The sequence below is a fragment of the Typha angustifolia genome, chromosome 13 (assembly GCF_048772165.1).
Source record: "Typha angustifolia cultivar Huaian chromosome 13, ASM4877216v1, whole genome shotgun sequence".
NCBI lineage: Eukaryota > Viridiplantae > Streptophyta > Magnoliopsida > Poales > Typhaceae > Typha > Typha angustifolia.
This window is the reverse complement of record NC_133251.1, coordinates 10,822,733-10,837,038: the sequence shown is the minus strand read 5'-3', so window position 1 is coordinate 10,837,038 and position 14,306 is coordinate 10,822,733. Positions and strand designations below refer to the sequence as shown.

At 34.2% G+C, this 14,306-nt stretch overlaps 2 protein-coding genes across 9 annotated transcripts in view; one reads left to right on the top strand and one right to left on the bottom strand.

Annotated features, from left to right (window-relative positions):
• LOC140773024 (uncharacterized) overlaps positions 1-9,263 on the top strand; it is a 36,685-nt gene extending 27,422 nt beyond the window's left edge. For 4 of the 8 annotated variants that reach the window (XM_073115343.1, XM_073115336.1, XM_073115341.1 and 1 more), the window contains 2 exons: positions 598-691; positions 1,806-2,284. In XM_073115343.1, the coding sequence (XP_072971444.1) occupies positions 598-691; positions 1,806-2,108 (397 nt within the window). In that variant the 3' untranslated portion in view covers positions 2,109-2,284. Of the gene's footprint in view, positions 1-597; positions 692-1,786; positions 2,285-5,725; positions 5,926-9,125 lie in introns of those variants that run through there. The other 4 variants (XM_073115337.1, XM_073115339.1, XM_073115338.1 and 1 more) reach the window with 4 other exon arrangements.
• Positions 7,580-9,921, bottom strand: LOC140773025 (LIM domain-containing protein WLIM1-like). The gene is made up of 5 exons (XM_073115345.1): positions 9,273-9,921; positions 8,652-8,748; positions 8,535-8,578; positions 8,304-8,387; positions 7,580-7,885 (listed from the first exon to the last, which is right to left on the bottom strand). The coding sequence occupies exons 1-5, from the start codon at positions 9,405-9,407 to the stop codon at positions 7,685-7,687; spliced, it is 561 nt and encodes a 186-aa protein (XP_072971446.1). The 5' UTR covers positions 9,408-9,921; the 3' UTR covers positions 7,580-7,684.
• Positions 9,922-14,306: the final 4,385 nt, after the last annotated feature.

Here is a 14,306-nt window from a genome sequence, read left to right as displayed (position 1 = left end):
ATACCCTATTGTTAGATCCATTAATTGAACTCAACTAGACTCACAGTTTAGCTATCTAAGGATATTACCAAAATACCCTTAACCTAAATCCACCTCCTTATTTTGATTTTAGCCTTTGGGTTTTCTATTCTTTCTTGAATACTGGAGAAGAGAGGGGGATTCAAACCAATAGTGAGGCAAAGATTTTGGTAGCGACTAGTGAGCATCTTGGTTACATTTTTGATGTGCCATTCTTTTGGCTAAAGAAGAAGAAGAAGATTAGGACATTTTAGTAGACAACATATTGATCTTGATTGATCATTCCTTTTATACGCCATTTGCCTAGACCATCTTAGTTTAAAGCTAGCCCAAGGTGTGTTATGCAAATATTTTGTAAGACGTACCGGGTGATTTACAAATATTCAAAACATATTGGGTGAACAACAAATATTTGAAAATGTAGGGTGTTAAATACAAATTTCTTTGTAATTTTGTATTCCTGCATAGAAAAATCCTAGCTACTATTCCAGCATGTACTATTGAGGTAAATTCTGACTCCAATTTATGATAATGCTGAGATGTGGAGATGATTTTGCTCATTGTTTTACTCTATTAAAGGTTAAAAATTGAGAATGCCGCCCTTCAAGAAAGCATAGCAAACATGGAACACCTCACTTCTTCAGTTCATAGACTACATATTCTACTTTTGAAGGTTAGTTCTTCACTTTTGTTTTCGTTTCTTGGAAAATTTGAATATGTCACTGCTACCATATGCATATAATTTAGTACAGTAGTCTGACATCCATGCTGTACTTGTCAGACATAAGGGAAACCATTTGCTTTATTTTCATTATATCATGGTTCAGTCCTTAATCATGTTATGGAGGCATTCTTGTTGAGATGCTGCAAACTCTCTCTCAAATGTTTTGTTGGTTTCACGAGGAAATGCATGTCTTAGCCCTACAGGTTGGTATAATTATGAGTCAATTTACTTCACTAACTACAAAGACATCATGTTAGTGATCTATATTTTTTAGTGAATAAGGTTTGATTTGGAATAAGCTTAAATCTACTTATCAAGCAGCTCGAAATAGGCTTGGGCTCAGCTCACGCTTGAAATAGGCTTGATCTGAATCTAATCAATTTAAGCTTGATATTTTGGGTTAGGCTCAAACTGATTTCAATTCAAACTTGAACAAAGCTCGGCTGAATTACACCCCTAGCTGTAAGCAATACAAATAGTTTGGGAGAGGTCTTTCTTTTGCTAATTATATTCAGGTCTTTCTTTTTCTGTGTCGAGAAACAAAGTTTTAGACCGTGTTTGACTGTTTAAGAGCTCCTTGAACAAAATATTGAAGTAGTTCTACCATTCAAGTCAAGCACCTTCTGAGTTCTGATATTGCACAATCTTTTCTGAAGGGAAAGCTGTACATATGATGACACTTGCCTAACCTAGCTTGCAATTGATTCTTGTTCAGCAAGTTTAGTTAGGGAAGGTTTCTTTCAATTCTTGCTTCTGAAAAAATCTTCTGTCTTCTCTTAAAGTTTTAAGTCTATCATCTATGCATATGCAGATCTTTCCTTATTTTTAAATGGATGATAATGAATTATTCAATATAATTACTCTTAGCCTGTCTCTTTTTGGCCATTATTGTTGCTTCATGTATTTGTTCGAATAACATAGAACTGCTCTAGCATCTACAACCATAAGCATCTTCATATTTGTTTTAATTCTTATTGGTTTCACTTATATTTTTCCTTTTAACAACATGACCTATTAAGTAGTTGTTGTTGACTTCTTGTAAAGCATTTCATATGCATTACAGGCACATGATGATGTCAAATCAGCTCATTCAATGGAGAGTGTATATGAAGCATTGAACAGTATAATTACTGAAGCAAGCCTTGTGAAGACAGCTCTTGGCGGTGTGCTTCCTGTCAGTTGGTCTGGCGATGCATCTGATGTTATTACTTATGAGAGTCTATATGAACCGACTGATTTGTCATCCAAATCCGACAAAGTAGATGCTCTCTCTGCTGCAGGACTGGAGATGGTGGAGCTCCTGATATTAGCTTCAGGGCTTCTAAAAGAGAGCTTCATAATGAAGCATGCTGGTCCAGCTATCTGATAATCTATTTTGCTATCAGGTACTTTAGTTGGGTGTTAGCACTGTTTACGAAAAAACATGCATCTTCCAGCATCTCTTTATAGTCATACTTTTCATTGTACAACTATTTCAATGCAATTCCATATCTGTATCTCCTCTATATATTATTTAAGTCAATATATGTTGATGTAAATAGATATGCCTTGTTATAAATGAACATGCATCTTCCTTTGCATATTGTTGGAAGTAGTAGACACATCTCATCTATGCTTTCATCCAATAGTCTATGATCCCCCTGGAAAAAAATAAATAAATGTAAAAAAAACACTTGTCTCCCAGCCCTCGGTCGCTCTATGTAAGTTCTTCTAAGTTCCAAGAAGTGAGCATTTAGGAAACTAGGAACATCCAATAACATTTCCAAGGTAGTCTAACATGGAAGTAAGATACTCCCCACTCAATGCTCTACTCATGCAGTCTCAAATATACTATTTTCTTGATCTCAGTGCATTTCCCTATATTTCTTAGGGAAAAGAAGACCATTAAAAGATCTCTACAAATCTCCTGGCCTATCTGTTATCAGTAAAAGTGTTTTTTAGGCATTGTATTGTTCTACTTTCGTTTGCTTTCCCAATTATCTAGAAATAACTTTGTTAGTGTGGTAACAAGATGGTTTACAATTTTCAGGAAAAGAGAAGTCCGATGAAGATTTTTAGTAGTAATTATATTTATTGAATTTTCTGGAATCATGGAACAAGTAAAAAAGTAACAAAACCCAAAAAGGAAAACAGCAAAGCATGACAACTGACTTATCATGCTACAAATCTGATATCAAAAGCAAAACAGAAATGAAAAAGATGTGATGCCAAGGGTAGCATCCTAAAAGCTTGAGTAATCAAATAATTTGAGATTGTTTGGACAAGTTTAATGAGACAAGTGTGGAGAAATAATCTTTTGGGTTAAATATGTTTTACTTTTATGTACTTATGCTCAAAATTAATTTTATCCTGTACTAAAAAAAGTTTCAAACGAGTCACTATATTTATAATTAAACTGAGATTGTTAAATTTTCATCCAACTTAGGCTGTGTTCATTTGTGAAATAAGGCTAGAATAGGTATTACTATTTTATTTTTTATTACCAGAATAAGAGAGCTAATACTAATATAAGCTATTCTAATATTTAGTTCAATACTAGTATAATGAGTAATAATTATATTTGATGTGACAAAGTTAATATTAAAATATTAAAGAAAAAATGAATTGGAAATTTGTGATGTTTTAAACTAAATGATAAAAATACCCTTGTATGTTAAAATAGTAGCAGTAAATAGTACTTTTTAAAATAATATTATTTTTTATTATAATTGTAGACTTAAGATACTCTATATACCTGCACTATGAAAAAATAACCATGCACTGTAGGGTAATGCGGATTATAAGTCCACATTGTAGGGTAATGCGGGGTTATAAGCTCGCACTGCAGATAAATAACTCAACACTCTATGTAAAATAACTATGCACTAGTGGAAATAAAAAAGCACTACGATGTAATGTGGGGAAATAAGCCTGTATTCTATGTAAAGAGATACTGTGGGGTAATACGAGATTATAAGCTTGTACTGTGGGAAAATAATTCAGCACTCTATATAAAATAACCATGCATTACGAGAAATTAAGAACACTACAGGGTAATACGGGGTTATAAGCTTGCATTGTGGGAAAAAGTGCAGGCTTAATTTTTTTAATTTAATTTTTGCAGAATTTACTAGTAAAAAAAAGATGGAATCTAGCTTAGATGACCAATACTTAAAAGAAAAGATAGAAGAGAGAGAAAATCTAAACCATAGCTGAGATGACTAGTATTTAAGAGGAGATAAAGGAGAGAGGGAATCTTAACTGTAGCTGAGGTGATGTGTAATTACGTATTGTCTAATCTAGGAGTAAAATAGTAATTATGAATTATTATCAAATTATTTTTTAAAAGTTGTATAGAATAAGATGAGAGAGAATGATGAATTATTGTATCAGAATGAGATAAGTTGTTTAGTTATTATATCAGAATAAGAAGGTTTATTCTAAAATAAGCCTATTCCTATTCCATAAGTGAATGAGGGTTTAATTGAACCTACCCAAATGGTTTCCATAATTAATTTTTCCTTTAATTTTTTATATTTTATGGACCAAAATATTCTCATTTTCTTTCTTACCCTAAAAACAACAATAAAAAAAACCTCTCTTCTTTCTCACCTCCCTCTATTCTCCTCATCACCACTTTCCTCCTTTCTTCCACTAAGGAGAAGAGTATGGTGGAGGAGGAGAGAGAGTGGTCGGGTGGTTTCCACGGCGAGTAAGGTGATGGTTTAGAGAATAAAGGAGCTGAAGTGAGGTGAGCTAGAAGTCTTATGGTAATTTTTTTACGTTTAATTAAGTTGGATGAAAATTTTAATGGTCTCATTTTAGTCATAAGTATAGAGACCGGTTTGTAAGGCTTTCTAGTATAAGAGGATAAAATAATTTTAGGTATAAGTCTAATGGGGTAAAATATATTTCTGCAGCATGACTTGATAAAAAGTGGAAATTTAACACTTACAAAGTTGCACATAGAAGTCAAAATGGAGCTAAATGGAAGAAAAAGATCCCTATAGCTAATAAAATAGTAGCTACCAAAGGCTTACCTCAGTTGTAGTAAGCTCTTAATTAAATGGAAGACATACCTTTATTGTATAGGACTAGGTCTAGAAGTAACTTTAAGGAAGAAAAGAGAAGAGGAAATAAAGTTGCTAAATTTCGACCTATATTAAGGTCTATTTGATCTATTTTCTTCTATGCCTTTTGTCTTTATTGTTGGTAAGTAAGGGCAGATTACATGAATGTTAAGATATGCCTTCTTTTTTTTTTTTTTTTTGAAGACTATAGATACAATTATATAGTGATAGTTTTACAATTGTAGATATTATAGTTTTCAAAATACTGAAAATAGAATAGGAAATAATATATAGACTTAAGATGTTAATACTCAATAATGTAGATATCATATTACTTAGCATATAGTTAAATATGTATATAACACATATAAGGTGCAATACAATTTTTTCTATTTGATTAGTTATATACTGATGTATAATATTATGCTTAATATTAGTTTGTTTATCTTTGAAACATTAAATGTAGTATTAATGCCATATTGCCATCTATAGATTATTATTTATAATTAGGAAGTTTATTTAGAAAAAATAAAGTTTGATTTGATAAATTCTGTGATATGTTATGAGTTCCTATGATTTGCCCAAACTGAGCAAAGGGTCAATGAATCAACATCATCTGATACAATCTAACCAGCTGAAAATATTGCATCACTGGATATGGACTCAATCGATGCATGTATAAGCCGACGTCATTGAATTGGCCAGCCAATGGGTGGTTTCAAATTCACCCCTTAGTGAAGCTATACTAAAAGGATCACAATGATAATGTATGCACAAAAAGACAAACAAAGATACTACTGACACGGGACATTTAATGTGTGCTTCAGAACTCCATGGTCATTGTTTGTCAACTTCAAGTGTGACACTTATTATAAGAGCAAATTGAAACATAATATGTGACACCATTGTTACTAATCTTTTGATTGTGAATCAGGCAGATAAATCCGTCTTCGGTGTATCTGAAATTGTTTTTGACGGCCTTGCATCTGTAAGCATTGGTTGGGAGGTGTCACGTCTGGTGGTCCAAAGATAGGGAACAATGCTAAGATACTAAATTGGTTATTTTTGGATTATGAAGGTAGGTTCAGAGAATCAGAGTGTATCAAAACCTGTATGAAAGGTCAGTAGTGCTACTTAAGGAGAAATACAATGAGTATGGTGACTGCAATTTCATACAAATTTATATAGACACATCATTAGTTAGAGGTACTATATTCTGGCTCTAACTAGGATAAAAAGAGATTTACTTCATCAGAATCCCACCATTCTGAATAAATTATAACCTTTTAGAGAAATCATTGAGTTCACATGTTAGGAATGCAGGAGCTCCCAAGGGCGAATACCATCAAACCAGTCTGTCCCTTGAACAGAAAATTTCCGCCATCTACTTCAAAACAATATCTTGGACTTCGTTAAAATACTTGAGAACAGATGTGTGGTGGATTAAAAGTCTAGAATGCTAACATCTGTGTGCAAACGCAAGGGGAGTGTTAGAATACTAAAGATTAAATTGATCATTCATATAAGATTAATTGCTTGTAACTTGTAAATGCAACTTCATTCCGTCATTATACTTCTTAATCCACTATTAGCTTGAGATGCACCTAGCCACATATAACAGTCATCCCCTACTTCAAGAAGATGCATAGGAGTAGTTGTTTGCTCTCTCTTGATGTTTCCATAGGTTAGTTGTGGATGGCCTATGCAGTCAGATCTGGAAAATGCAGTGGGTATTATTTCTAAAGATATCTGCAAGATTTTATACTGTATGCATTAACTTGAAGAGGACATGTTCTTTAACCATGCCCTACATCTAGGGATGAAAATGGGTCGAATTAACTCCAACTTGACCCACTATCTGACCCAATTTGGGTAAAAAATTTCTATTCAACGCAGATACGGATAGAATTTTTGAAGAAAAACTTAGATATTGATTCAATATGAATAATAAGCTCGGATACGGATATCGGATATCCGTTTACCTGAATATTTTTTGAATGATTTACAATTTTTAGTTTGCTTGTTTAAATAAATATTGATATTGTTACTAATAATGTATTCTATATTATTTGTAGAGATTGATTTTATTAATTATATATGTATTTGACATGCAACAGATTTATTTTTTTAACTCTAAATATTTTGTGTTAATTGTCTCAAATAATTCGTTTAAAATTTGAACTGCATTATTTAAGATACGACCCTTTAGCCGAAAATTATTTGTATCCGTTTAGTTTAGAATATTATTTTAGATTTTGTTATCTGTCTAATATTCGTTATCGAATCCGTATCCGGACTCAAAATATAGATCCTACTATCCATCTGTTTTCACTTCTATTGCATCTTATGTTCTTTTTTCAAAATTTTCCCTTAAATGTCTTCATTCCCCTTGTTTCCTCTCCTTAAAGCTCACAGAAAACTAATGAAAAACTGTTCTCAGTGTGGCAGATGGTTACCTGCAGTTCACATCTTGTTGCCTTGTTTTATTCTCCAGTCATCTGTAGTTCACTAGATTCAATCCCTTTTCATTCATGGTGACCTGTTTTCATTTTCTACCTTATGCTTGACCTGACAATCAACTGTTAGGTAGACATTAATCATATGCAATTTAACACGACTATGGTATAGCAGACTACATAAGTTAGGTTTAGGATTTCCCAGTTCTCTTTCCACACAAACACACAAACATATATATAGTTAGGTAGATATATATAGATAGGTAGGCAGATAGGAAAATACACATCAGCACATCTCACAAGATGCTCCACGAGTGAAATTTTACATGCTGTGACTAGAATTTGTCCATCAGAGTGAACTTTTTATTTCCCATATTCAGATATTACCATTTGTGAGGAGATAAGTGGGAAACATGCATATGCCATCTAAACATAAATTAAGCCTCTGATGCTTCTGCACTTGCTGCTGCCTCACTCTCAAGTTGGCTGTAGTTCCCTTTCTCTTTGAATAGTTGGATGTGGTGGTGCTTGCAGTATAACTTTCCCTCATGTGCAATATAGTTTGAAGGGCTGATGACACATCCTCCATGAGTGCATTTGAAGCAGGCTTTATGATATGGAGTCCCATTTACTGTCACCTGTAGAGGATATAGATGTTGGAATTGGCATAATCTTCAATAGTATGTTATACCTAAAATTAAAATTATAGGAGACCAAGTTGTACTAAGGTATAGTGTTTAAAGGCCTTTCAAGAATTACAATGAAGGTGTTTCAGTTAGGGGTTTGCATCACTACAACCAAGTTGCTTTTTCTAATTCATTACTACAACCATTTCGAAGCATTCAGCCCAGTTAATTTGGTTTTATATCATTCCAGTTGCATATAGTGAATGGCAGAATAGGTTCTTAATTAAAGATCAACCATAACACATTTTGGCACCCTTACTTTGACCTAAATGTATGTGTTTGCACTTTGCATTTGTTGAACCATGAAGCATGGAAGAGTTAAAGTTAGATGAGAATAAATAGCAACTACAATTATAATATTGAACTGTACCCTTTCTGTTGGATACGCCGTCTTCTTGCATACTAAACATTTCTCTTTGGTGCCAGCAAATGCGCTCAAGACTTTGTTAGCATTCTGCCAAGTCTCAAATCAGCGTCATGCATAAAATAATAGTATGCTATTATATTTCTCACTGAAGAGGTGACATGAGTTAATCTAAGCTATAGAAAGAGATCTAGAACCATAGCCAAGTGATGAGAGAATGTCGAGCAGAAGTTGTACCTCATTATCGACAATTTTCCCCTGTTTGACAACCTTTGGGGTACCTAAACCAAGGAAGAAACTTATACGACACCTGGAAGGAATGGTGTATCATAAGGTAAGCATGAATATAGTTACCCTCGAAGCTTTTATCCAAACTTCCAGTCATTTTGAAGAGCTGATCAAAGTGAGGCCTGCAGTACAGAACTCCCTCGAAAGAATTATAATTTCCAAGCTGCAAAAGAAAATTGTCAAGGATACATATAAAATCTCATTCATAGTCTGACAGATTGTTACAGATTTCCTTTCTTTTTCAATTCTGTATCTGCTAATGATGCTTGAGGTTATATGATTCTCTTCACTTTTAAGTTGAAATGATACTATCATACTAATCTCTTCATAAGGATAATACACAAGTATTTATCGATGAACTTTTTATCACAATTTTATGAATTAAAGGGCCTAAGCTACCATGACAGATTAATAGTTACTATAGATAGAGTCAGAAGCCAGTTTTTAACATGGCTCGTTTGATTACATTATATATAGAACCAGATAATTCTGATAGGAAGTGTTTCCCAATAAGCTTACTTCTGTACTCAAATTAAACAGCAGGACATCTGAATGAAAGAGAGGAAATACATCACCAAACTTCCGCAAGTGAAGGTAACTATCCAGATTAAAGTCTCAGGGAAAGAGATTACATGGTGAGGGATTGAGGGATCTTAACAGAGGAAGAAGAAACGATGAGGCTTGTACCTTCAAGGTCCCTTTGCAATGGTGGCATCTGAAGCAGGCCTTGTGGTAGACTCGGTTATCAGCTGTGAGCTTATCAACCAAGTAGACAGTCTTCACGCACGCAGTGCATTTCGTTGTGGTTCCCTGGAATGCCATTACCTCCACTGTCTCTCTCCAGAAATGAATCAACTAACAGTATGAGAGGAAAAGAGACTTAGAGAGAAGACTCTTGCTTGCTCCTACTCACCTACTCTCTCCCCCCCACAATTCTCTATATCTGTCTGTTTCCAGTGCTTTATAACGGCTATGGCCAAGTCTTCCTCATGCTCTCACTGGGCCCAGAGGACAGGCTAGCTATAATTGGGAGACAAGGAGATGGGAAGACAGGGAGGCAGAGAAAAGAGGATGGGGTCCAATTGGAGGTAGTTGTAGATAATTGCGGAAGGAAGAAGCAACTGGAAGAGAGAGAGAGAGAGAGAGAGGCAATGATGATTGATAGAGAGAGAATAGATAATAATGCATGAGAGAGGAGAATTTGATTCCTACTACTATACCAGCTGCATGAGTCATAGGAAACTTTGATCCAAGTACGACGCCATTTATAGACTGAGTTATTAACAATTTCTTTCCAGTAGAGAGTAGCAAGGAGGGAAGGGCACTTCGCTATAGACTATCTAGTTCTAGTTCTCTTTTACCAAACGAGGCATCATGCGTAACTTGAAGACTACGAGGTACCCAATAATACTCATATAAATTACTTTGCATTTTATATACAAACTAAATCGTCAAGATGGATAGTGGTTCAAATATATATATATATATATAAAATATATGTTTGGATGTTTGTAAAAGCACGTAATCAACCTTTACATACCCAAATATTGTTGATTATTGTACATAAGGAGGGCGATTAAGATCTAACTCCAAATTATGGTTGGTACTCAATTTTATTTAGCTGATCTCACACCAATAGTTTACAGCCCTACTGGCTGCCAAAGAGTTATTATTTTTATTTTTATTTTTTATTCAACCGATGAATTATTTTAGCTTCCAGGAAGTGGGCAGGACACCAACTGCAGTATATTTCTGCAGTTCGAGGTCTGACCACCGACAGTAGTAGCTATTGCATTGCGAGCATTCTCTAATGCTACGATGAGGTTGGAAAGTGGATTCTTATCGTAAGAATAACTGCAGCTGGAAGCTGTAAACGAATCTAATGCTACGATCAAATTAATTTAAGGTATGGAGGAAACTAATCCGTAGACGAGAGGGGATACCAAATATACATCAGAAGAATCCAATGCATTTTCGTTTATCCTTTTTGACTTTCTATTTCTTTTCCGACTGTAACCAAAAAGGAATCCAATGGGAATAGAATCCTTCAGTCCGTTGATTTCCTTAGTCGCCAGTCCTGACGCCCCTGTTTGTTGGCCACTACAAAAGATTGCTGTCTCTTACGAAACTTTCCTTTTGACTTCACACCTAAAAAGGCACGAGGTAATGCAGGTGATATTAAGCCTACCCAACTTTAAGCTGGATTAACCCAGATCTATCAGTTCTCATCTAATGCTTACAAATTTTATTGAGTACTAGTAAGTGTGACTATATTTTCGGAACTTATTTCTCAATAAAGTTTCATTAGTAAAAATCATCTTCGCCTCCGAACAACCTTGCAGTTTACTGGGCATTGAGGAGGATTTTTCGACTGTAGATGTCTTCAATCACCCTTTCCTAAGCAAGACTATATTTGGAGTCAATCAATGAATTGATCAAGAAAGGTGGTTTTATAACTGAAAATGTCTTTGAAATTATCTATTAATGTCGACCATGGCCGACATTTTGGCTTGGCTCGTACTAAAACAATGAAAAATTAATCTCACAAAGAAAACAATGAAATCTTCTTCTTTGTTTTTTTGTTGGAGTTTTGGATGGAAGTGGGTTTGGTTGCCTATCATATCATGAATTCCACTCTTTTCATGAGAAGAGGCTTTATCCTGGGATTTGGACATCATGCTCCATATAAATAAACAACTTCATGTGCTCAGTAGATGGAGTAATTTGTGATGCATCTTACCCTCCAACCACTTTCACAATAAAGTTCTCACACCTTTATTCACTTTGATTATGAAGATACTCCAGACCCTAGCTATCATAAAAGTTTGTTTGGTTTGGTAAGGGTCCAATTCCTAGAGCCATAAATCACTATAATTGAATTGAAGTGACTAGGCCAAGACATCTTGGGTCAGAGTAATAGACCCAGAAGAAAATAGGGGTATCTTGCAAAGCTAATGAGATTAACAAAAGTGTCTCTTGCTCTTTGCTCCCAAGCTCCTGGATTGGGTGGACTCCCTTGACTAAACATAGGCCTCCAAATGAAAGCATCAATTTTTGGTGTAGCCTAAAACACAGACATATGTAGCAGCTCTTTGGTAGAAAGTATACTCCATAAGAGAACCTCGAATTCATATTCGATAAACTCGAAGCTCCTCAACTTCTCTATAGATAGATCCTCCATCTAACCTCTGGTCCAACCATTTTAAAGTTCTACAAGATGTATCTAATGTTTGACAAGCACTTAAACTAATGATGATCATATAATGATAGAATGAAACTCCTTTACGTGAGGGATCCTTGGAATGGATGGATCCTTTCTTCTTCCTCTAGATCCAAGTGTGGTAGAATATCTTTGGTTCGTAGTAGGGAATTCACGATAGAAAAAACCAAGTTTGAATAGGTTTTTAAATTTTTCTTTGTTGCACTTGTGGTGTTGGAGAAGAACGAGGAAGGAAATAATGTGTCCCCATCATGGATAAATTATTCCATAAATTTGCTAATATTGTAACATATGAGGAGATTCCATCTGGATTACCACCCACCAAAGACATGCAACATTGCATTGATCTCACACAAGGATGTAGTCTTCCAAATATACTGGCCTACAGATTTGAATCCAAAGAACAAGTTGAGTTACAAAGACAGGTAGAAGAGCTAATTGCAAAACTATAAGTCAAGGAAAGTATGAGTCCATGTGATGTTCAGGACATATATGTATGGATAGTAGAGGTATGAACAATATTACTATCGAAAATATATTTCCTATTCTACATCTTAATGATCTTTTTGACCAGTTGCATAGTGCTACTATATTTTTCAAAATTGATCTTCACAGTGGTCACCATCAAATTAGAATAAAGCCGGGAGATGAATGGAATACAACCTTTCAAAACTCATGATGGATTATATGAGTAGATGGTTATGCATTTTGGTCTTTCTAATGCTCTTAGTACTTTTATGAGGCTTATGATTTATGTTTGTAAACCTTTCATTGAATTATTTGTTGTAGTTTACTTTGATGATATTTTAATCTACATCAAATATATGGATCAATATCTATTGCACATTCGACAAATTTTGAGAATTTATAGGACATGAAAGAAGTCTCACTGCACTGACAACATGGTATTCCTAAGGTTCATTATAATATCTTCGTAAAGTATCAAGATGGATAGAAGCAAGGTGAAGGCAATTTTGACATGGCCAGTCCTCGCTTTCACACATGACGTTCAGAGTTTCTATGGATTAGTATCATTCTACCACTGCTTCATCAAAAATTTCAGCATCATTATTGCTCCTATCATTGATTGCTTTAATGGAGGAACTTTTAAGTGGATGGAAGTGGCTCAAAATAGCTTTGAAGTGTTGAAAAGAAAAGTAATAGAAGCTTCAATACTTACATTACTACATTTTGAAGCTGTGTTCGAAGTGGATTGTGATGCATCTGGAGTAAGAATTGGGACTGCTCTAAGTGAAGAAGGTAACCCTATTGCCTACTTTACTAAAAAGTTAAACGATTCTCATAGGCAATTTAGTACTTATGAAAAAAAAATGTATGTTATTTTGTGTGCATTAGAATGTTGGAGTCATTATTTGCAACCAAAGGAATTTGTTAGAAATAATATTATCGGTTAAAAACTTAAGTTGCAGATCTAGATTTCTCTCAATCTCTCTTCCTCCTCCCTCAGGCTAGGGCACCTGACTGAGATCAGGTGATGACGACGGCAATGGCAAGCGGCAATTATACTAGAACTTGTAAGAACTAGGATCTAAATGTCCTCCAAAAATGATTACTCAAAGCTTTCCAAACAGCTTTCCAAACGTGGCCATTCACAATCTTACAAAATGGCTCCAATAGTTTTTATAATCTATCCGCTTAAGAATTCCTTTAAATCTTATTATGAATAAAATTGTAGAGAATTGAATAAATTTTCTAGTGCATCTAAAATAATATAAATCAAAATTTAATAATAAAGATATAATATTTATTATATTTTTATTATTTGAAATCTAATTGATATTATTTGAATCTGTTTGAAAGCTTATTTAATCTTCAATAATTTTATCAATGATAAAATTCTATTTGATTAAATATAATAAAAAATAATAGTTACCGAACATAACGTGTTTTAAGTGCTCAGGTTAGAAGTACAATTTTTCATATTAAAAATAATAATAATCTATTTAATACAACGTAAACAGCCTTGAAGAAACACTTACGTTGTTGCTTTGATGTGTTCTGTACGAACTTTCCAACATCTTGATTGGACTAGTGACATGATTTACTTTGCCATCGACCTAAGATACATTCATTATGATTCCTTTGGTCACGGATTGCCTATCACAACTAAAATAACCTAACAAACTTATTCTAAGATCATCCATGTCAAATCATTTCATTGTTCCCGTAAGCCAATAATAAGAGAATATTGGGCCTAAAGTAGTGATACTTTGCTGTCTTGCTTCTTCTTACTTCACTTAAATATAAGTGATAATGCTCAAGCTAATCAACAGCATGGTAGAGAGATTACCGACCAAATCCCAACAGATTAAGCCCTAAACCATTCATCTAGATTACACTTTATTCTCAATTATTTTATTAAGCAGCTTTTAAGGCTTGCATTTAGCTTGCCAGATAAGGCTGCTCAGATCGAATCTGTGGTAAGGAGATTCTTACATTGTAAATTGCTCCTCCAGCTAATTTAGGAATCAAATCTGTGA